Source organism: Hyla sarda, chromosome 9 (assembly GCF_029499605.1).
Source record: "Hyla sarda isolate aHylSar1 chromosome 9, aHylSar1.hap1, whole genome shotgun sequence".
Classification (NCBI taxonomy): Eukaryota; Metazoa; Chordata; class Amphibia; order Anura; family Hylidae; genus Hyla; species Hyla sarda.
Window position 1 is genome coordinate 125,462,801 of NC_079197.1, and position 24,328 is coordinate 125,487,128.

The 24,328-nt window shown below is 41.1% G+C and overlaps 1 protein-coding gene and 1 non-coding gene across 7 annotated transcripts in view; both read left to right on the forward strand.

Annotated features, from left to right (window-relative positions):
• MAP7D3 (MAP7 domain containing 3) overlaps positions 1-24,328 on the forward strand; it is a 93,802-nt gene that overhangs the window by 39,445 nt on the left and 30,029 nt on the right. For 3 of the 6 annotated variants that reach the window (XM_056541004.1, XM_056541003.1, XM_056541005.1), the window contains exons 6-13: positions 5,073-5,168; positions 10,786-10,881; positions 14,357-14,452; positions 18,414-18,512; positions 19,881-20,006; positions 20,859-21,007; positions 22,561-22,691; positions 22,983-23,242. In XM_056541004.1, the coding sequence (XP_056396979.1) occupies positions 5,073-5,168; positions 10,786-10,881; positions 14,357-14,452; positions 18,414-18,512; positions 19,881-20,006; positions 20,859-21,007; positions 22,561-22,691; positions 22,983-23,242 (1,053 nt within the window). The remainder of the gene's footprint in view (positions 1-5,072; positions 5,169-10,785; positions 10,882-14,356; positions 14,453-18,413; positions 18,513-19,880; positions 20,007-20,858; positions 21,008-22,560; positions 22,692-22,982; positions 23,243-24,328) is intronic. The other 3 variants (XM_056541006.1, XM_056541007.1, XM_056541008.1) reach the window with 3 other exon arrangements.
• Positions 12,087-12,274, forward strand: LOC130292250 (U2 spliceosomal RNA). The gene has a single exon (XR_008848148.1). It is a non-coding gene; the product is annotated as a U2 spliceosomal RNA (small nuclear RNA).

The window sequence follows — 24,328 nt, forward strand, 5'->3', positions numbered from 1 at the left end:
AGTCCAGCACTGGTGGAGGTAAACAATTACGCCATTCCGATAGGAGCGAGACGGTCATCCTTCACCCTAATATGGCAATCAATGATTCCCAATCTTTGGATAGTCAACATTATTCAAGAGGGTTACCCCCCCCAAGATTTGCGGTAACAAAACAATCCCCAGGTCCCCTAGCCTTAATCCTTCAGGGAGTCATGGATCTATTAAGTTTAGGGGCAGTCATAGAGGTCCCAAAAGACCAGAGGGGCTCAGGTCATTATTCCTGTCTGTTTCTAGTCAAGAAGCCAAATGGGAAATTTAGGACTATCATCATTCTGAAACCCTTAAACAGACTAGTTACATACAGAAAGTTCAAGATGGAAACATTGAAGTCAGCCATTCACCTTATAAAAAAAAAAAACAGGGCAGTCATGGCCACATTAGATCTCACGGTCGCTTACTACCACCTCCCTTTTCACAAAGACTCCCAATCTTTTCTAAGATTCGCCATCCAGTGGGATGGCAAAGTCAACCACTTTTAATTCGTTTGTCTGACCTTCGAGATCTCCTCGCCCTCCCGCATTTTCACAAAAGTTATGGCGGAGGTGGTTGCTGTTCTCAGGAAGGAGCAAATTGTTGTAATACCATAATTCGACGACGATATATTGATTGTGGTGGACTCTATTCCTTATCTAAAGGAACATATAAATAGAACAGGTCCTTTAGGATCTTGGTTGGATCTTGAACCTAGAAAAATCAGACTTACTACCAAGTTGCAGGAAGGTCTTTTTAGGAATCCTCCTGGATTCAGTAGCTCAACAGTCCTTTCTTCCCAGGGAAAAAATCCAAAAACTAAAGGATCAGATTCGTCTACTTCTTGCTCTCAGGAGTTGTACCCTAAGATTTGCCATGTCGATCCTAGGACTGTTAACATCTTCCAATCCAGCTGTGTCATAGGCTCAGTTCCACTCCAGACCCTTCCAGAAATGGATTCTAGTTGTATGGAACAAAAAACAGAGCTCCTTAGACAAGAAATTTCTTCTTCCATCTTAGTTAAAAACCCAACTAATTTGGTGGCTTTCTCACCAGAATCTTGTGAAGGGTGTACATTGGCATCAGACAGACCCCACAATCATTACCACGAATGCCAGTGCACTGGGTTGGGGAGCTCACTCAGAAAACCTTTTTGTTCAGGGAACATGGAGTCCCTCTCTGGAAAACAGGTCAGGAAACCTGAAAGAGTTATTAGCCATCTGGATGGCTCTCCAGGACATGGAACTTTATTGCAAATACAGACACATTCTCATCTACTCACGACTGCAGTGGCGTTCATTTGTCATCAGGGGGGCCTCGCCACTCAGCCCTTCAGTCAGTCTCATGTCAAATATTCTGTTGCACAGAACAGATTGTACTTTCCATCTCAGCCGGGGATATGGAACATCAGAGCAGATTTTCTAAGCCGGCACTTCATAGATCCAGGGGAATGGACTCTAGCAGACTGGGCATTTTCGTCAATAGTCAGCGCTAGATAACTACAGATAGATTTGTTCGCCTTCAAGAAAAATCGCAAAGTGAGAAGTTTCTTCTGAATCCCAGAGACTCTCCATTGGCAGTGGATGCTCTAGTTCAAGACTGGTCTTTCAGCCTGGGGTATACCTTCCCCCAATAGTCCTAATCCCATTTGCAGGTCCCAAAAAGGGGAGAAAGCATTCCAAAAGTTCTATTGCGAGATGGATCCATATGGCCATCTCAGATGCCTATTCAGCAAGAGGAAAAGATCCCCCTCTTGAATTAAAGGCTCATTCTACCCGTGCAGTTTCTTCCTCATGGGCAGAGAGAGCATCTGCTTCTGTGGAGCGGATATGTCTTGCAACCACCTGGAAAAATGTACAAATGTTTTCCAAGCATTATAGATTAGATGTTTTTCTTCTAATCAGGACATGGCTTTTGGATGCAAGGCCTTGAGTGCTATGGTCCCTCCCTAAAATACTATTCTTTGGTATTTTTCTCATGGTGCTGTCATGGAGACGACTTGGGAAATGGTGAATTATACTCACCGATAATTGTATTTCTTGGAAGTCTCCATGACAGCACCCATAATTCCTGGTTTGGTCCTTTCGGTGATCACTTTTTCCTTTCTACTCAGTGTTGGTGATGGTGAGGAAAAAGATTTTACCCTACATAACGCTTTACCGAACATTATATAGGGTAAAATCTAATGATTGGTTCCCTTTAAGATGATGAAATAACACTAGCCCAAATGTATTAATCTGCCTGCCAGATATAAAATCTGGGTTTAGGGGTCCCGTCCCGCCATTTACTATTTCGGCTCCTTTGTTCTGTGGTCGCTATGCCCTGGTGATATGAATCTATTATTTTTTTCTTTGCACATTGTGTATTCCATTTCATTTGGTGTTAAGTTTATTTGATTTGGTGAAAAGATTAATGTTGCATGTGTATCACTTTATCAGCTAGCACCACTACTTGAGCCATTATATCTTATCACAGAGGGACAGGACTTTGGTGAGAAGGGGGTTCATGGCCCCTCTCCCATGTTGTAGAGATTGCTCGATTTAGAGCTTTTTAAGTGATTTTAGCCCTTTTTGTGTTTTTTTGCAATTTTTATGTGATACCTAATAAAATTTGTTATATATATGAATATTGATCTTGTGGTGTGCACTATTTACAGTAATCCTTGTATAGCAAGTTTTTTGCTTACTGAGCAGTAGCACCCATTGTATGATTTGGTGAGCCCCCCTCTTTTTGTACTAATAAAATCTGAGCTGTGATTGGTGACTGGGTAAAACCAGACAGTTTGTTTATGTAAGGTTGGTAAATCTGGGCCATTGCTTTTTCTTTTTTGGGCCAACTCATTGGATTTGATTGTTTTTTTGCCGGGATAGTGATTACGTGTTTTATGTTTGAATACCCCTTCAAAACAGGCTGGCTGCTGTGTGGTACTACACTATTTCATATACGGAGTAGCAGGTTAACAGTTAGGGTACAGTTAGGGTGGGACCGTACCTTTAAGAGAACACATTTGTAGGTGATTTATTTAAGGTTATTTGCTGAAGAATCCCAAAGCAAAGTTTTACCCTTGAATATTATATAAATACAGCAATTCCAAAAAAATATTCCTGTTGCTCAGATCTTTTCCTTTGCATACAAAAGTAGTTCAGGGCAGGTTAAACACCAGGAAAGTAAAAGACACCTTTGACATAGAAATGAGCTTACATGTTTGAAGTCTTCATGAGTAAAAAATAGTAGCATTGTTCAGGCGGCAGTCTTCTTTTCTTTTTTAGACCCCCTAAGGCACAGATTGAAACCTGTACTTAGTTTTAGATTTATGTGGACAGATCTACAACAGAGAACAGTCATTGTGATCTGCTCTTCCTGAGGACTTGGATTCTTTTCTCCCTCTTACAGTACAATACATGTATAAGGGATTTTAAAACTGCATGCCACATATTAATGGAAATTTTACACATGAAATACAGATCCACTGCAAATTTTCTGATCTCTATTCTCATTCTTTGCAAATGCTACAGCTTTCAACTGTGGATTTCACCCTTTTGGTGTGACAATGGCCACCATAACAGGTTCTCCTTAGTGACAGAATAGAGATTTTTTAAGTAGTACTTGTTTTGTAAAAAGAAAAATAATGTTCAGTATTTAATTTCCTATTGTTTTATCCGAAGCAACTGTGAAGACATACTGGTTATACATTAAATATCAGGATGTTGTTACGCTGACTACCTCAAGTATGGGAATACGGATTACATTACAGGGAGTAACATTATGTTACAGTAAAAACACACAGTTTATTTTAAAAAGTGTATTGTGCTGAAAGCTTCAAAGGTGAGAAGTGTCTGATCGATTGGGTACAATTGTTGGAGCCCCTACCAATTACAAGAACGGGGGTGCTGTGTGGCCCTGCTTTAATAGAACAGCATTCAGACATGAATTCTGCAGCTCAAATCAACTCTAGGGGCCAGGCAAAGATAGCAGAGTACAGAGTTGAATGGAGCAGTAGTGTGCATGTCTAAACACCACTCCATTTAATCTGGGGGGTGGGGGGGGGGGATCATGGGATCCCCATTCTCATAATTTGCAGGGATTCCTGTGGTCAAATCAGTTAAGCACTTTTCCTTTGACACGATCATGGGACTATGGGATGAGTGTCTTTCATAGCCAAACCCCTTTAAGTAAGTTCTCCTCATTTTACTTTGTGAATTATCATATCTGAAACAATTTTTGTGTCGTCATAGACATTACACAGATATGTCCTGTGCTTGCCCTGTCTTTTGTGTTGTCTTAAATGGAGAGGAAATTTGTGCTGGCAAGTCGCTTTATTTCTTCAATCCAGAATTGATTCCTTTAAAAATCACATTGTCCAGCATCAGTAAGAGGCAGTGGTGTAACTCCTCTTGGGGAAACGGGGGGGGGGGGGGGGGGGGGTCTTGAGGCATGCCATGAACCCCCTATCTGCAATGTCCATGTGTTTGTTTTAGTTTAAAATATAAATGTCTTGCTACCTTTCCATTGCAGTCACAAATATCCACTTCTGCAATCTACAGTTTCTATGTAATAGTAAAGTATTCAGATTGCAAAATTTTCTGAGTCTTTTATATCAAAACTATCTTAGGGTGGAAAAAGCTACTTGCCTTATAGCCAAAAGGTTATGGTCAGACGCCATGTTTTATTTTTTTATACAGCAGTTTAGCTCTTATTTCTCTGGGTAAATTAGTGCACAGTTTTATTTGTAAGGCCAAGTATTATTTTTTGCTTATAGCTTGGCTAAGACAAGACAATATGTATCTATACGTGCTTTAACTAGGAGACTGCAAAGCTGTCAGTTGTGATTTTATAGTGAAAAAGGAGAGGATGCAAAATCACATTTAGAAGTATTTTATTAATAAATATCTGTTAACCAAGGCAGACATATAAAAGTTACTTATGAGAAGCCTATTGACAGGGTTGCATATCACTTCATGTTAATGCAGAGATTTACTGTTTTATGGTTTTCATTTATTCTCATTCTTTAACTTGGTGTGTAATGACCCATTCCTAGTTACAACTGTTTTGTTCTTGCATAGGTACATCGGGAAGTAGTTGTCCCAGCCACGTAGATTTAATAGGCAAAAATGCTTCCACCGCAGAACCACAGGCTGAAGATGAAAGTGGATCTGGCGGTATTTATTCAGCTGAGATCTTGCTGTCCCTTGTATACTAACCTAAGGTTTTCTGGCTGCATTATAACCATTGACTCTTAGAGGTTATCTACATTTGGACATAGTCTCATTCAGATGTGTGTAGAAGTTCGTTTTCCACCATATAGAAATAGGAAAAAAATGTTATAACATAGTAAACTAAAGGTTTGGTTGATGGCTGTTCCTAACAATTAGGCTAAGTTCACATCAGTGTTGGGGTCTGAATATATTTTTATTTTTTTCACCGGACGGTCTGTGAACGAATGGAAGCAAAATTAATACTGACAGGTCCCATTAACTTTGAATGGAACCATCACATTTCTGTCAGGTGTCTGTTGTATCAGAGGAGTTGAACATAGAAATAATTGCTGCTTGCAGTATTTTTTTGCTCTGCTCAAGGCGGAGGTTTTATTGAGCTTAGCCAGCAGAGCTCCTCCTAACAGAGCACACCACTGATGTGAACCTGGCCTTGCCTATGCACAACCAGTTTGACCGAGTGTGCATGTGTCTCAATGCGAAGAGTGTAGTAAGCTGTTGGCATACCACGATTTTCCGTCCGGCTAAAACCGGATACAGGGCAAAATGAGCAGACCGGGGTCACTATCTGACTCCGGTTGGCGCATTTAAATTAATTAGATGAGGCGCCGGTCCAGCATACTGCAGCGGCCGGTTTTGAAATTTCCCAGCCGGATCTTGGAAACGTGGTGTGAATGCACCCTTCTTGTGATTGGTGGAACTCCATCACTGGAACCCTGACCCATTAGCTAGTTGCTTCCTAGCCTATGGATAGGGGATTACCTTTAATTAGGGAATAATTCCTTTAGTTTATTGTGTAAACAATTATCCCAGCTGTCAATTTACTTAATGATACTCTTATAGGTTTTAAATAGTTGTAGCAAATTAAACCCCTGCCATTTCCTTCCTGATCATACGTTTACATATGAATGTAGTATTGATGGGGCCATCTTACAAAGGGAACCACTTGCTAGAAGTCTTAATAGGGCAGGTCTGTGTCAGCTCTGCAAACTATCAGGAAGAGAAGACCGCCTCGTAAGAAGGTCACTTATTTCTCTACCAGACCCAGGCCATTTTTTTTTATTACAAAGGCAACCATATACTGTCTGGCATGTAATACTCCATTTGTAAACTATGGCTGGCTCCATATATTTTTCCAGTTTCTAAAGCTTGACCTGTGGTTATCAACTGCGGGTGAGATTCAACTGTTTAAGATACAGTACAATTGGGACGTTTCTACCATTACATGTTCCGCTCCTTCAGAGCAACAAAACATGCATTTCTATTGGTCAGAGTGATGAGGAATTGTCCAAAAGTAGTAACCTCTATAGCAGAGGTCTCCAACCTGCGGACCTCCAGATGTTACAAAACCACAACTCCCAGCATGCCCGGACTGGCAACGGCTGTCCGGGCATACTGGGAGTTATAGTTTTGCAATATCTTGAGGTCCGCAGGTTGAAGACCACTGCTCTATAGGGTAGGGCTCCACAGCCATTTATCACAATGGATTTTGTATTGAATTTATCTAAAATGCAGGTGATTCTTAAGATTCTTAAAATTAGTTTTTCTGCATTTTGATTGAGTAAATAGAAATCAATTGTTCCCTGGCATAGAACATCATTGCAAAATGTTGCCTTTTTATCCAAATGTATCCAGACGATTTTACTTGACCACATAAAATTGTGTCCTATATCACTCTAAGATCTATTATTACATGGGTGTGATAATCACATATATTTAATTGCTGTGTAGCCCTGGCCTTATACACAAGGAACAGCTTGCTTACAATGAGGAATGCAGTCACTGAACATGTATCTTCTTTATTTTGGCACACCTTTATTGAAGTAATATTAACCTATATGAATCCGGCCTGCATGACAAACTACTTCTTTTCTGCATGCTTTTTAAATCTTCTTTATCCCCTTCTGCAATCAATTCTTTCATATGATCTGATAAAAATAATAGTGGTTTATGTTAGGAATTGACCAATTATCGGTTTGGCCGATATTATCGGTCGATATTCACGATTTTGGGCATTATCGGTATCGGCAATTACCTTGCCGATAATGCCCGCCCCCCGCACCGCTTTTGAACTTTTGAAAGTATTTATTAAGTAATTATATTCTTGATGGTATTTTATGAATCTCTGAATATTTAAACAGCTCACAAATTATGAATATTTAATATGTGAACTACTGTTTGAGGAGCTAAAACATACAGATGTGACAGGACTTTAAAGGGGTTGTCCTGTGAAAAACAACTAATCCCCTATTCACAGGATACCCAAGTACAGCACTCTGGCATCTTCAGCACTCCTATAGAAGTGCCGTCTAAAGCAGGCACACTCTCTGAGAGCCCGGCCCCAGTCTGAAGAGACATCATAGAACTTGTTTGAAAGTTAAAGGGGTACTCCGGTGAAAAAGTAGATTTTTATACTTACTGTAAACTCTTTCTCTGAGCTTCTATTGGGGGACACAGGAACCATGGGTATATGCTCCTTGCCGCTAGGAGGAAAAAAGCAAAAGAAAGTCTTCTCCTCCCGGCAGGATATACCCGCCCCTTAGCTCTGAGCAACTCAGTTTAGTCCCAAAGCAGAAGGAGAACCGACCAGGAAAAGGAACAGTCCGAAGAAAACCCAGACAATACAAGGGGACCCACCACAAAAAAACACCCCAGCACAACAGCAGCAGAAACTGGCTGGCCACATACAAACAAATGGGTGGGTGCTGTGTCCCCCAACAGAAGCTCAGAGAAAGAGATTTTACTGGAAGTATAAAAATCTACTTTTCTCCAGCGCTTCATTGGGGGACACAGGAACCATGGGACATCCTAAAGCAGTCCCTGGGGAGGGAAAGACCGGCGGTGAGGGTGCTGCCGGGAATGTACCCTTAATGCCCCAGAAACACCCCCATGGCACCATAGGGGGAAAAATCACAGAGGGGAGAAGGACTGAGGCCCAGGGGGAAATGGAGGGAAAGAGGGAGGGGGGCGGGGGTAGGGGGAACATACTTGCCCACATAGACAAATGGCAAACGGGGGACCCGGACCAAGGTTACACCACCAGGCGCTGGTTGGTGGCGAGGAGGGGTTAGCGGCCCATGCTGCAATGCACTGTGCCCCTAGCTTGCAGGTGGGGGATCGGGCAGCGCCATGCTCCTTTCGCCCCATGCTAGAAAAAACAAAGAAGGAGCCGACTTTCTTTTTTTTTTTCTTTTTTTTTTTTGCCTCCTAGCGGCAAGCAGCATACAACCATGGTTCCTGTGTCTCCCCCCCCCCCCCCCAATGAAGCGTTCGAGAAACAATATTTTTCTTTAAATCAACTGGTTAAGCAGATTTGTTAATCTTAATCCTTCCAGTACTTATCAGCTGTTGTATGCTCCACAGAAAGTTTTTTTGTTTCAAATTTCTTTTCTGTCTGACCACAGTTCTGTCCATGTCAGAAACTGTCCAGAGTAGGAGCAAATTTACATAGCAAACCTATCCTGCTCTGGACAGTTCCTGAGACAGACAGAGGTGTCAGTAGAGAGCACTGGTCAGACAGAAAAGAAATTTTAAAATGAAAAAAACTTCCTGTGGAGCATGCAGCAGCTAAGTACTGGAAGGGTTTTTCACCGGAGTACCCCTTTAAGGTACACTTTTTAATTTGGCTTTCAGAAATATATTTTGCAGACTTAGGAGCCAAAGGTGCCAAAGTAACTATTATTTGTCCTGAATCCTATGTGAAATCTAAGTTACAATGTGATGTAACAGTGAGTTGCAGCTTTGATTTTTCTATGCAAGAGAGTAATTCTTAAAATGCAGTCTTTTCATAGGGTCAGTCTCCAGCATTGTCTACATTCAGTTCATTTACAGGAAATTACTAAAAGACGTCAGTAGAGATGAGCGAACTTACAGTAAATTCGATTTGTCACGAACTTCTCGGCTCGGCAGTTGATGACTTATCCTGCATAAATTAGTTCAGCTTTCAGGTGCTCCGGTGGGCTGGAAAAGGTGGATACAGTCCTAGGAAAGAGTCTCCAGCCACCGGAGCACCTGAAAGCTGAACTCATTTACGCAGGATAAGTCATCAACTGCCGAGCCGAGAAGTTCGTGACAAATCGAATTTACTGTAAGTTCGCTCATCTCTAGACGTCAGCACACCAAAAAAAGGTCAATTTTTTTTATGGTGTGTTCACATGGCCTCCAATTTCATATTACATAAATGTGTTATTATCTTAAAATATATATATATATATTTTTATCTTTTATGTGATCCAGAAAATTTCCCTTTCTACACTTTTAACACTGCCCATTAAAACAGGCAGTAGACTGACATGTCCTGTTAATCTACAGCTTACTTGTCAGCTTTGCTGCGCAGACTGGGACAGGGGCAGCAGTGACAGCATTCCTTTTTTATTTTTATTTTTTCCTTTTTTTTTCACTGTATGTATTTGCAGTTTACACACCCTGGTTCCCACATTATACACCGTACACACAACCTGGTGACGCATCACTTGCTTCTTCTATTATTCGCCATCTGCAGAACAATTTTTGTTGACCGTATTCAGTACTGAAATCTGATCTCTGTAGGTCAGTAAAAGAGATTCATCAGTTGGTTCATGTTATTTATTGGTTTGTAAAATGATGGTCAGTAGGTCAGTTTTCCGTCAATAAACATTTCTGCTTTTCCTTTTGCTATAACATGCTACATATTTCATGAAAGTCTGCTTTATAGCTTAAAGAGGATTTCCACTAAAAACAGTCATATATTGCTATTTTAGAAGCCAGAACAGTGGCAAACATTTTGTAGCTGTGTTTTTCATTTGCATACATACATATTGATAATTCTGCATTGTTTTCGTGGACATTTGCAGAAATGTGACATTGGGAGCTGCCGCAAACATATATGCTGCCCTGACTTCTGATTTAAAGGGGTACTCCAGTGAAAACCTTTTTTCTTTTAAATCAACTGGTGGCAGAAAGTTAAACATATTTGTAAATTACTTCTATAAAAAAATCTTAATCCTTCCTGTACTTATTAGCTGCTGAATACTACAGAGGAAATTCTTTTCTTTTTGGAATGATCGCTGATGACATCACGACCACAGTGCTCTCTGCTGACGTTATTATAATAATAATAACGCTTTATTTATTGTTGTCCTTAGTGGGATTTGAACCCAAGTCCCCAGCACTGCAAGGCAGCAGTGCTAACCACTGAGCCACCATGCTGCCCTTAGCATACATCTGCTATGCATGGCTGCTAAAATGGACAGAGATGTCAGCAGAGAGCACTGTGCTCGTGATGTCATCAGTGTTCCAAAAAGAAAGGAATTTCCTCTGTAGAATTCAGCAGCTAATAAGTACTGGAAGGATTAAGATTTTTTTAATAGAAGTAATTTACAAATATGTTTAACTTTCTGCCACCAGTTGATTTAAAAGAAAAAAGGTTTTCACCGGAGTACCCCTTTAACTAGTATATGGCCATCATGGGAATCCTCCTAAACATGGACAAAGACTAACACCTGATTAACATTTAGCAGGAAAAATTGCTGTAAAGGCAAATATTTCATTTTATTGTATATTTTTTTTTTTCTTTAAACTATAGCAGCAAACATACGTTCCTCATCAGCATCGAACCTAAAGCAGGCAGACAACAGCATTCACAAGCGTCTATCATCATCATCTGCCACCCTTGAAAAAGGTAAGTTTGTGTGGCTGGCTATGAAGAGTTGACTGCTCCATCTGTTGTATTAGTTTTTTCCTACAAAACATTGTGCTCTATGTGGTATTTTCTTTTCTCTCAAAATGTAGCTTGTGATTTTTCTTCATCATATAAAAGGGTTCCATTATTAGCAGATAAAGCTTATGCAGTGAGTAGCAGCATTTTCCAACATACATTGTGAAATAAAGTTTTTAAGAACACCACTTGTAGACATTGGATAGAAACATTTATTGTAATCTTCTGGATGGTAAAAATCAGTCTAGACCAGTGTTTTCCAACTAGGGTGCCTCCAGCTGTTGCAAAACTACTACTCCCAGCATGCCTGGACAGCCGAAGGCTGTCCAGGCATGCTGGGAATAGTAGTTTTGCAACAGCTGGAGGCACCCTGGTGTGAAAACACTGGTCTAGGTCCTAAGGTCACTGTTTACTGTAGAACAGTGATCAGAACTGTCTCATGTATTGAGCCAGAAACGTGTGTGAGAGGCGCATGACAATTCTCATTTACTGACAACTTCACAGTTCTTGAAAACCATGAAGAAATTTAGCACAAGATGTAAAATAAAATTACAAATTATAAGCTTTATTTCCTAAAATGTGACTACCCCTCAAAAAGAGGATTGTTTCACCTGGTAATATAAGACCCTGTTGTTGAAGCTTCAAATATTTGATTCCAATTCTTTTGATCTGGGTAGTCGATTCTGGCATTCAGCTGCTTATAATGCCTTCTGTTCAGAGACAACAAAGACAATCCTCAATCTATGACACTGTGAAATGCTGGATTACAAGCCTTATGTAATTGTACTGGAGGTTCATCTTGTTACTAAGCACTTGTACGTGCCGAGACCAAGAATACTAGCAGCCGAATACATTGACTTTCTAAACCAGAAAAAGCTATCACTGATAAATGGTAGCACACCCAATATAATTAATCGACAATGTTCATTGATACAAAAAATACATAGGAACATGCAATTGCACACAAAAAGAGGTTAAAAGCAATAAAATCTCTGGCTAACTAAAGCCAGCACATTGACTTCACACAACATGGAAACTTACAGTGCCAGTTGATTTCTTTGTTTTTATTTGGAAATTGCAGTGCTTTAATGAAAAATGTTAGTTTGTCTCTATTTTTTGTTTTGTTTTATGTATAATCTGCCATAATCTGTTCATAAGAATAAGCAGATTTTGCTTCTCGGCCTTTTGGCTAAGATAAAGTGTAGTATCTGTTCTTATCAGTTTAATCTTATCTGATACGCCCTGGGGACCATATAGTGAATGGATTTTTGAGAACAGGGACTGATTTTGAAGCTTTCTTCTGTGGCCCTTTGCATTGACCTGATAGGGCAGTATCTTTGGGTACAGTGCACCAAAGAAAAAAAAAGCAGATTTCCCATCTTACACCATCCTATGTTCCTAGTATTGTGAGATTCTACGTTATGCTGCTGTTCTGTGATGGATTCAAATGTCAGCAGATCATGATCCTGGATTATTGGCTACCGCATGAAATTATTTTTTATTTATTTTTATTATTATTACAATTTTTATGCAATTATAAAAAAAAAACGCTTGAATGGGACTGAATACATAGTAACCACTGTAAACAAAAAGGGGCTTCTGGCAAGCGCCGTTCTGCTGATAGGTGAGGGCTAGACTCAGATTTATCCATCTGCCTGAAACCAGGACTGTCTAGTTTTTCCACTTAGTAAACAATCACAGCTAAGGTTTCATTTTACATAAGAGCTAAGCTTGTTATTAGGTTTTTAGGAGAAAATAAGTGGTCTATGGAGGCGCTGCTCAAGGATAGTCACGAACCGACACTCAGGCCAGCACAGCACAATAAATATTTATTCAAAAAGTGCCTTCCTCCGGTCCAATTTGACAGTACACGCCTCGTTTTTGGCACGGTAAGAGTGTGCTGTGGAGAGGAGGAGATAGGTAAGGTTTTGCTGAAAAGAGAACGGAATCTGCGAGCAGAGACTTTGGTCGGCAAAAAAAAAAAAAAAAAAAACTACGAATCTGTTCAGTGTCACCTTTAAAGTTCTAATGTTATGTTTAGTAATTTGGTCCTAGCATTGAGCAACTTGCACTGTATGTATAAGCGGTGCTGGTGTTTTGCTCCCAGGGACCAAATTACAAAAAATTGGGGGAGATAATCAAAATTGCCTGCACCAAAAAACTGACTTAAATGACTGGCTACCACTTTTTCAATGTGTTTTGGACACTTTTTCCCAAAACTCAACAAGGGGTCTTGACTTAGCCTTGCTTAGGCTTCCTTTACATATATGCGTTGTCTGTTTTTTTCCCTCTTTTGCAAAGCAGAAAATGCATCGGAGGGAAAAAGAAGCCAGAACTGATCCCATTAATTTGAATGGGACAGTTCACAATCATCCGGCGTCTCAGTTTGGACTCCAGATGATTGGACTTGCCTGACATGCACAGTCAAGGAAAAGCATCTTGGTGCGTTCCCCCATCTACCAATCACAAACAATGGACACCAGTTGATACACAACTGAAGCATTTCTGGCATCCGATTTGGCAAGTTTCGCCCGGTTTTGCCAGAGCTGGACACCGGATATGTGTAACTCTAGCCTTAAGTGTCAAAACCTGTGCCACTTTTATGCACCAGTTTTTGACAAAGTAAACAAACTAACAGAAAATTTTAATTCAGGCTAGTCGATCGTAAGGATGCGACTGTAACAGATTTTGATCATCTCACCCACTGTCGATTTAATAGTGAATGTTTCCATTAATATATAGACTAAAGAGAAACTGACAGCTGGGTCACCTGTATTAAACCCAATACACAGGGTTACAATGTGAGTAAAAAGGCTTTATTCCTCACCCGGATTGGTGGTCTGGTTACAGAAATACACGCTGTAGCCCCAGTTGTTAATATAATATTAAACCCCCTTTGCACAATGGAGGCAGGAACTGATGTTCTAAGCTTCCCTGCCTCCGTCCTCTCTACTCCCATATGCCGCCTCATAAAGATTCAACGTTTTCTCACATGTGAGGATGAGGTGGGCGGGCATAATGGGGCAGAGAGGATGGAGCCACTGAAGTTCAGAACACAGACTCCCGCTTCTATTGCGCAAGGAGGGTTAATGTTGTGTGTAACTCCAGACCACGGGCCCAGCTGAGTAATACAACATTTTAATCCAAATGACCTGCACTATAACCCTGTGTATTCGGTTTAGTGCGGGTGGACAATCTGTCAGTTTCCCTTTAAAATGTCCTGGGATAACCATCTGGAAGACTCTTTACAACTATGTTTGCATTCTTTATGATAACATTATGATTTCCACAGTATTTTCCACTGTACAAAATATTTATTATGATTATAGTAGCACTAATAGTTGTTTTTTCCCCTTCATTTTGTGTCCGTTTATTATGTAAGGTCTTTTACTTCTGTTGGAGCTTGTATTTGTTGCTGCTAACTTTGCACATTTTCCAGGTACCAAGCAGAGGAGCTCCTCCTTAAGCAGGCTGAATAACAAAACTCCTAGTCCACAGCCCTTCTCGCCTAGGGTTTCAAACCAGGAGCAGAAAGGTGCAACTTGTGAATAACGTGTATTTTCTTTTTTTAGTCTTCTGGATAGGTAGAACTATAAAATTGTGAATACTTTACTATTTAACAGAACCGTATTTACATATTTCACATTGCAAAACATTTGATGTTGTAAAGCACATCCACTAGGTTAAGAATTTTAAAGATAATTATACATGCAAAAAATAATTACCACATACTCTCCTAGTAAAGAAACAGGTCTCAATTCCATGGCACTCCTCTTATGTTACTGCAGGATAGACAGAAGGATAGCTTATTGACAGTGTATGCTGCTGTATGCCTATAAGGTGACATAAGTTGGGGATGCCATCAGGTATATGTGAAACAACAAGGCAATACTAGCAATAATTAGTCTATGTCATTGGCATAGCAAATAGTTTAGGGAATTTGTGGAAAAAACACTTAATGATGGCATTGTCTAGAGCACTGTTTCCCAAATGGTGTGCCTCCAGCTGTTGCAAAATTACAACTCCCAGCATGCCCGGACAGCCGTTGGCTGTCCGGGCATGCTGGGAGTTGTAGTTTTGCAACAGCTGGAAGCGCCCTGGTTGGGAAACACTGGTCTAGAGGACCTGTACAGTGTCAGATGTTTCGCTAGTGGAATGTGCATTTAAACGGATGTCTGTGTACAAACATTGATTTCTATAAACTGTTTTGCAATTGTTGAATACTTACAATTGGGAACCTGTCACATGGAACAGGCAGTCTGATATGTGGACATCATGTTATAGAGCAAATGGAGCAGAGCATATTGATATTTAGTTTTGTTTATAAAGTTACAGTATAACTTATATTTTATGCATCTGAATCCCTGCTCATCCTCAGATTGAAGGGGTTGTCAGGCAAAAGAAAACTCCTCTCACAGTATAGGGGATAGTTGTCTGATCGGGACCCCGGCTCTCTGAGAGGAGTGCATGCTGCAGACTGCATGCGCTCCATTTATTTCTATGAGAGCATCGAAGATACTCAAGTGCTGTACTCATGCATACCCAGCGCTTTGATAGATGCATGTGCCCGTTGGGGAGATCATGGAGGTGATAAGTTGTCTTTTACTGGACAACCTATTTATGGTGACATCACCATCTGTGCGGATTTCCATCGAAAGAATAAACACATTCATTCTTTTGTCAGAGTCTGAAATCTGAATTTTTGTGGCAGAATTTTCCACTGCAGAAAGCCTATTAAAGGGAGCAGCAGAAGCCTATTAAAGACAAAGGGGAGGGGGGGGGGGGGGGGATTTATGAAAACCTGTCCAGAGGAAAAGTTGCTGAGTTGCCCATAGTAACCAATAAAATAGCTTCTTTCATTTTTGAAAAGGCCTCTGAAAAATGAAAGAAGTGATCTGATTGGTTGCTATGGGCAACTAAGCTAGTTTTCCTCTGGACAGGTTTTGATAACTTTTCCCCAATAGGAGGCTGCCGCATCAGAATTTCTATTCTGCAGTGTGATCTTTCCCTAATTGTCTAGTGGTTCATGTCTAGTGGTGATTGGCTGGGAATAGAAGAATACTGTCAATCACTGATTAGGATGCCTTAGCCCACAATGAGCAGAGGCTTAGTCCAATAAATGACAACTTCTTTTCAATAAATTACAACTTCTTTTTACACAAAACAATGTATCCATCTGCTCATCTCTTCCTGCTCTGAAAATACCGTCTCCAGATTAAACTGCATCTGCAGTTTTAAATGTTTCCTTTGAACGGGAACTCTGGTACTTTTAGTCTTATCCCTTAAACACAGGATAGGGGATAAGTGTATAATCACTGGGGGTCCAACCGCTAAGATCCGACCCCCCACCCCATCTACTGCCCGGCACCCCTGTTTTCTGAAGAAAGCAGACTCTCCTAGTGCACGGAGTAGTGGTAGTCGACACACCCCTCCATGCACTGTCTATGGGAGAGTCTGAGACAACGCATTGAGGGTGTTTGTCAACAAAAATCTTCAGAACACCAGGGCACCGGGCAGGAGATTGTGGGGGTCCCACTGTGTGTGTGTATATATATATCCCCAAAAAATAAAGGGAACACTAAGATAACACATCCTAGATCTGAATGAATGAACTAAACATATTAAATATCTTTGTGTTTACATAGTTGAATTTGCTGACAACAAAATCACACAAAAATTATCAATGGAAATCAAATTTATCAACCCATGGAGGTCTGGATATGGAGTCACACTCAAAATCACAGTGGAAAACCACACAACAGGCTGATCCAACTTTATGTAATGTCCTTAAAACAAGTCACAATGAGGCTCAGTAGTGTGTGTGGGCTCCACGTGCCTGTAGCTGTATGACCTCCCTACAACGCCAGGGCATGCTCCTGATGAGGTGGCGGATGGTCTCTGGAGGGATGTACTCCCAGACAGTCTGTGGTGCAATGTGGTTGGAGCGAGACATGATGTCACAGATGTGCTCAATCGTATTCAGGTCTGGGGAACGGGCGGGGCAGTCCATAGCATCAATGCCCTCCAAACTCCAGCCACATGAGGTCTAGCATTGTCTTGCATTAGGAGGAACCCAGGGCCAACCGCACCAGCATATGGTCTCACAAAGGGTCTGAGGATCTCATCTCGGTACCTAATGGCAGTCAGGCTACCTCTGGCAAGCACATGGAGGGCTGTCTGGCCCCCCAAAGAAATGCCACCCCACACAATTACTGACCGACCGCCAAACCGGTCATGCTGGAAGATGTTGCAGGCAGAGGAACATTCTCCACGGCGTCTCCAGACTCTGTCACATCTGCTCAGTGTGAACCTGCTTTCATCTGTGAAGAGCACAGGGCGCCAGTGGCGAATTTGACAATCTTGGTGTTCTCTGGCAAATGCCAAACGTCCTGCATGGTGTTGGGTTGTAAGCACAACACCCACCTGTGGACGTCGGGCACTCATACCACCCTCATGGAGTCTGTTTCTGACCGTTTGAGTGGACACATTCCCATTTGTGGCCTGCTGGAGGTCAATTTGCAGGGCTCTCGCAGTGCTCCTCCTACTTCTCATTGCACAAAGGAGGAGGTAGCGGTCCTGCTGCTAGGTTGTTGTCCTCCTATGGCCTCCTCCACGTCTCCTGATGTACTGGCCTGTCACCTGGTAGCGCCTCCATGCTCTGGATACTATGCGGACAGCAAACCTTCTTGCCACAGCTCACATCGATGTGCCATCCTGGATGAGCTGCACTACCTGAGCCACTTGTGTGGGTTGTAGACTCCGTCTCATGCTAACACTAGAGTGAAAGCACCGCCAGCATTCAAAAGTGACCAGAACATCAGCCAGAAAGCATAGGAACTGAGAAGTGGTCTGTGGACACCATCATCAGAACCGCTCCTTTATTGGGGGTGTCTTGCTAATTGCCTATAATTTCCACCTGTTGTCTGTTCCGTTTGCACAACAGTATGTGAAATTAACCGAAGAAGTAGACAGAGATCACATACACACAGAAGATAGGTCTCAGCACCTAAGTATGTGAAATTGATTGTCAGTCAGTGTTCTTCCTGAGTGGACAGTGTGATTTCACAGAAGTGTCATTGACTTGGAGTTACATTGTGTTGTTTAAGTGTTCCCTTAATTTTTTCAGCAGCGTACATACTTATTCCCTGTTCTGTGGATAGGGGATAAGTCTAAAAGTATTCCCCTTTAAGGCTTATATGTTTTGAGCCAAAATTGTTTGTTTCCTTCATGAAGTGGCTTCCGGTCCAGCAGTGGCTGATAATGCTAAACAATAGCCTGCACTCTGCACATATTCCTATAATGTCAAATTTCATCCTACCATCATAATTTAGTATTCTTGTTTTGAAATGTGGTTCTTATTCTTAGTTTCCTGTGAACTTCTTTTTTACCTTTTAGTGACCTTTTATACAATAGTACATAGGTAAACAGCTTGTTCTTATTATATGTTTGGCCCCTTTTCAGTCTGATAAGCTGTGTTCTGTTGGTTTAACATTTAGGTGGAACAGGCCACAAGAGAAGCTCTTCCCTCTCTAGACTGAGTAGTAAAAAATCACCACCTGCACATCTAGAGGGCGTGAAAAAGGAAGAAAAAACAGGTGTCTGTTCAATCTGCTTTATATGTGCATGGAAGGACTCTAATCCTGCTAGCAGTATATGTACTTCCATAGCTGCAATACACTACATACAATGGGTTATATATGGCTGTTCATTGGAGGGGGGTGGGATGGTTCAATCACACACATTTTTTCCCCAGTAAATATTGTAACAGCAGTCTTTCTTAATAAGGCCCTGTTGTCATGTCTCAAAGACAATGTAGTGGTCAGTATAGTTTCTTTAAGGGGCTGATCACATTCCTTTCTACAGTTTGTGGAGGGCCTTTACCAGTAGTCTCCAAGCTGTGGACCTCCAGCTGTTCCAAAACTACAACTCCCAGCATGCCCAGACAGCCGTTGGCTTTTTGGGTATCCCTGGAGTTGTAATTTTTCAACAGCTGGAGGGCCACAGTTTCAAGATCACCGGCCTATACTGAGGGTAGAACACTGGCCTATTCTGAGGTTCAGTTTTCAAGAACCTCGTTAAAACATAACACGCTTACTACCTGTAGCTGCCATTGAGGATACCTACATTGAACTTTGTAATAACCCAGTATGCCTCAAGCACTTTCTAGAAGTCACTTCAGGTAGCCAGCACGTTAACTTTTTGACCCTTTGAGAAGGTCCATTGGAGGGTATCATAACTAGTGCTCCTCTCGATAATGGACGCTCATTTACTGGGCCTTTACACTTCTCGATTAATTGTGCGGCTGGACTATTTAAAATTTCCTTCAGTCTATGTAAAGAGGACAGGTTCCTGTAATATGCATTTACACTGTGTGACAATAACATAAAGGATTGTATTTAGTAATGTGAAAATATAGGCACGTGTTCTGTAACCTAACTAAACTGACCTGAACCAAAGTCTGTGCCGCTTTCTTTTCTGTACAGTATTAACCAGAAGCTAAGGATCTGCTGCTGCGTCCTCTTATGCCTGAAGCTAATCCTTTGTCTTTGTTTCCAGTACAGGATGCTAACCAGTTCCTAACATGCAGTCCTATCTCTCTCCTTCTTACCTAACAGCCTGGTTTATAACTTGTTTTATTTTTTACATTTTTTTTAAAGCTATATCCTGACTGGAATATTCTTATGTCCTCCTCAATAATTTCTTTTGTTGAATGCATGCATGTATGATGTTTCTAGAGTTGTTAATACAAAATGAATTCATTTAATACAGTTAATGTGAAAAGGTGTTATAACATTAATATGCTGCTTTAATCCTGCCTGTTTGGGTGATGAGCCTTAATCCTATTTTCTACTCACATCTAAGACCCTTACTTTTGGTGCCTTTTGCTTATAATGTGGTTTCTTGGTTTTTCTGTATTGCACTGTATTTAGTCATAACAAAACCCATTTCATTTATCTGTTTAGCTCATCGCCCCCCGAGCAGCCCCCTGGACAGTAGTTTAATCAGTCGTCTCCTCGCCCCCACTCAGTCTTCCCTAGCTAGGAGTAAGAGTGCTGCTACATTGTCAGCCGATGGAAAAGAATTGCCAGGTAACACTATGTGCTACAAGTTGCACATGAATCCTCAAAGTGGAGTGCTCTACATCATGCAAATACGAAGTCAGTTTGTCATAATTTATAGCATCATGGAGAATTGGCCCCAATCATTAGATATATATATATATATGAAGAAATAATGAAACTGTAAAGGGCAGTGTGATAATGATGGTTTTAGTGTTACTAAAGAGGTTGTCTAGTAGTAGAAAAATATCAGCTTTTTGCCAGAAACCGCACCAGTCTTATAAATACTGCAGATTAGCCTCAGTAAAGAGAATGGGATTAAATTGCAGTACCAGGTACAGCCGAATGACAAGAAGATCCCTTTTTCTAATCTAAGACAAGGCATGTTGTAACATTAAGCAATACGTGCAAAAGCATATAAGAAATATAGCGTTGCGTTAAAAAGTTGTGGATGAACTGATGTCATTTCCTAGTAGCAGCTGTAGCAAAGATTTATGTGTAACTTAAGATAAAGGAATATTAACTTACAGCAATGTCATTGTTACCCCCTTTAGTATTTCTTTAATTTCTAGCAGGTGCAACTGGAGAAAGTATAGTTATTATTAAAACAGTGACAATGGGCAGATACCCTTAAAACTTACTAAACTGTAGAAATCACATCAATCCATTTAGTAAATGGGGACCTTTCTTCCTGGTGCTATTGCTTCTGTACACTTTGTAACAGGTGGTGGTGTTTGTGTGATCTGCTGCACTGCGCACTACCATTGGTGGCCTTCCTTGCTGTTTCTAACACACAGTCTCTTTCTCTCTTTTTCTCCTTTTCCTCTGTTATGCTCTGCACTTGGCTCTTTGTTTTGTCCTGTCAAATTCTTAACTTTATAGAATCTCACCTCTGTCCTCGTTCAGCTTCAGCCGCTACCACCAGTACCCCACCCTCCGTCTCTAAAGGTCCCATGCGCAGCCGCAGCATTGACAGAGTGAAGACTCCTAGCATGGCAGCATCTGGTTCTACCACTTCAGAAGCTAGCCAGGTAGGCAGGAATGCCCTTTTCTATTTATACATTCCTTGTTCTTTTGGATTTTGTTTGTTTCTGAGACAATATAACATCGTAGAGGGTTCATCTGATTAATGAATAGAGCTGGCAATTTATCTGTGGTTATCTGTGAAACAAATGGAGAGTACGATTAATTTGTCTTTGGCTTACATTGGCATTGTGTGTACAATTAAGCTATCTCTAGCTCTCCCATAGAGATACATGGAGGGGGGAGTGTCGGCTGACTCTTTGTATGGGGGTCGACGCGCTCCGTACCTTGGAAGAGCCAGGGTCCCAGTGCTTGAACCCCCTTTGAATAGGGGATACTTTTTTCTCCCAGATACTTCTCCTTTAATGGACAAGTACAAAATGATGGCTAATCCTTTCTTCACCTGACCTAATCTGCCAAGGATTTTCGGGCGACCCCGTACACAACACATAATTGACTGGTTCAGCCATCTTTTCTTTTAACATCTATGGATGCCTAAGGGTGCGTTCAGACTACGGAATTCCCGCGAGCGGAATTCTGCGGTGTGAACTTAACATTAGTGTGAATGGGTCTCCTCGAGACCCGTTCACACTGCGGAATTTAAGCGGCTGAAATTGTTCTGCTCAAGAAAGAACATGTTCATTCTTTGCGCGGATTCCACGAGCACTGCATAGCCGTCAATGCTGACAGCTCAGTGCCCCGCGGCTCTAGCGCCGAAGTACCATCAACGGCGGCGGCCAGGTGGAACCTTCACTCGCGGAATTCAGCGAACGTAGATTCCGCAGTGTGAACGCACCCTTAAAGGGATTTACCAGGCGCCCTGTCTGAAAACTTATTTATGATTGGGCCCAAAGGATGGTCCATTTGTGAACAGTTCTATAAATATTTTTCTATTCTACACATACATTTTAATAGATTTTCAGATGTTTACATGTAATTTTATTTTGTATTTAGAGTATACTTGCTGTTATCATCATAGTCAGTATAAAAATATTGGGGGGAGATTTATCAAAACCTGTCAAGAGGAAAAGTGGCTGAGTTGCCCACAGCAACCAATCAGATCACTTCTTTCAATTTTGAAAAGGCCTCTGAAAAATAAAAGAAGTGATCTGATTGGTTGCTATGGGCAACTTGGCAACTTTTCCTGTGGACAGGTTTTGATAAATCTCCCCATTGAGTTTTAACACCATTTTGTTTCCTAGAATACCCTAATATTTTGATGCTTTTCCTTGTTCCCGTAATACAGGGATTTTGATATTTGGTTGACTGTCGGCACTTTTTCCTTAAAAGTAAGGTGAACAGGAACTGTTTTTAAACAAAGAAAAAGGGGGTTTCTGAATGCTTAGGCTCAGAGGGTGAGAATTTGAGGCTGAGGGGGCATAAATCAAGCTCACACCTTTTATAGAGCGTAGCATTTACACCCCTTTTTGAAATAAAGTTCACACCCACCTTATTATTCAGGTGAAAGTGTACTTGAACTTGATTTTTATACCTTTTATATTTCCCTCTTTGAGGGACTTTGGACTCCTTTGTTCTATACAATGTATGTATTACCTTATAGAAGTCGGGCCCTGAAAAGCCTTCACCACCATCTGTGGGGAAACGGCCGCCATCTCCTACTGCAACTTCACAACGAAGATCTCCTTCGCCCGCTGGTGTAACAAAGCGAGCTCCATCACCAACACTGGAAAAGTATGTTTTGTTTTTATTTTTCCTTTTTTCGTTTTATTTTCCATTCTTGATGATACATCTCTACTTACATTCCCTAAAAAATGTATAATCTCTGTGTGATGGATTTTAGTTTCTAAATTGAAATTAAAATGTTCAAGACATAAGATTTAGCTCTGGCTACCAATTTCCCGAAGGCTGCAAATGTGTCAAATGAAAAAAAAAATGATTGTGTGATTTTGCAGAGGGAATAATATGAATCTAAATTTATGTAATGCATATACATAATATATATGTAATGTAATGTCATTTCAGAAAGAACACTAGCTCAGTGACACAAAGGACCCGTCCGCCATCTCCAAGCTTACTGAAGCAGAGACCTGCTTCACCAACTATGACTCCAAAACCGGTTCCAATCCAGCGCCCCTCACTCACACCGCCTGTCTTAAGCACTACCAAAAAGACTGCTGAACTAGAAACTAAACCAAAGGAGAAATCTACAGATGGGGCTAACTCTGAGCCCAAAACCCCACAGACCTCTGAAAAAGAGGCAGCTAGTCCAAAGACCAAAGATGGTAAATTTGTGTTTTAGTAATGGAACTTGTATGATTTTTTATTTTTTTTGTCTTTTCATACTATTTTTCGTGTTTTCTTTTTTACAATGTTGACAATTTTACTGTGCTGTTTTTTTCCTGTAGGGCAACATTTAGTGTGCCCTAGCAGCAGTGATATTGAAAAGATAGCAGAAGGGTTTCCTAGTCTCCTGTTAAGGCACTAGGAAACCCAGCGGCCCGATTTGGATGCCAAAGGACGACGCTGCAGACTGCATCACCTAAAAGATGTTAGGCATTTGGTAAGGGTTAAGAAGTTCAGTCAGGAGATTTGTGCTGCCTGAATCATGGGCAGCATTACATCTCATCTGATTTCCTTGTTGCGAAGAACCAGGCCTTACTTTGGAACACTGAAATGTTTCTGAGAAAGCATAGTTTATGACCAGCCCTTGTACCTGTACAAATGTCCGGCAGGCTGTGTCCTCTAACTCAGATTTATTGGTCTCTACCTAATTGAATATTCTGAGCACATCAATACTACTACTACTATGCTGTCTAAATATAGGGGAGTTTTAGATGCGCTGTAAATGAAAACATTCAGTTTTCATTTATTAAACCACTTAAAACTGCATTGATGGAGGAAGGTAAGAATGAAAAGGGTAAAAAAAAAAGACTGCAGCAAAACAAATTTGTCTAGCTCTAGATGCACAACATGGTCTATGTCTAGTAGAGACCATCTTGGCTTAGGTGCAACTTGAAGTTCAGTTTATGAAGTCAGTTTTAGCCTAAGAGGGGTTTTACATTGCTTTATGTGGCAGTTTTATTCGGTTTTCTCTATCGGCTCCATTGAGGGACACAGAACGTTGGTGTATGCTGCTGTCGCTAGGAGGTGTGACACTATGGTAATAAAAAAAGTCGGCTCCTCCCAGCAGGATATACCTGCCTTCAGGCCCTGAGCTAATCAGTTTAAGCTTAGTGTCTGAAGGAGGTGGACATGGTCTGGAATTCTCCAGACCAGGTCTTCTGATTTTTTGTTTTACTAGTATAGGGACGTGTTAGTCTTTTATTCCTTTTTCTTTTCTGTTTTCAGGTGGGGACTCAGGGACTCCG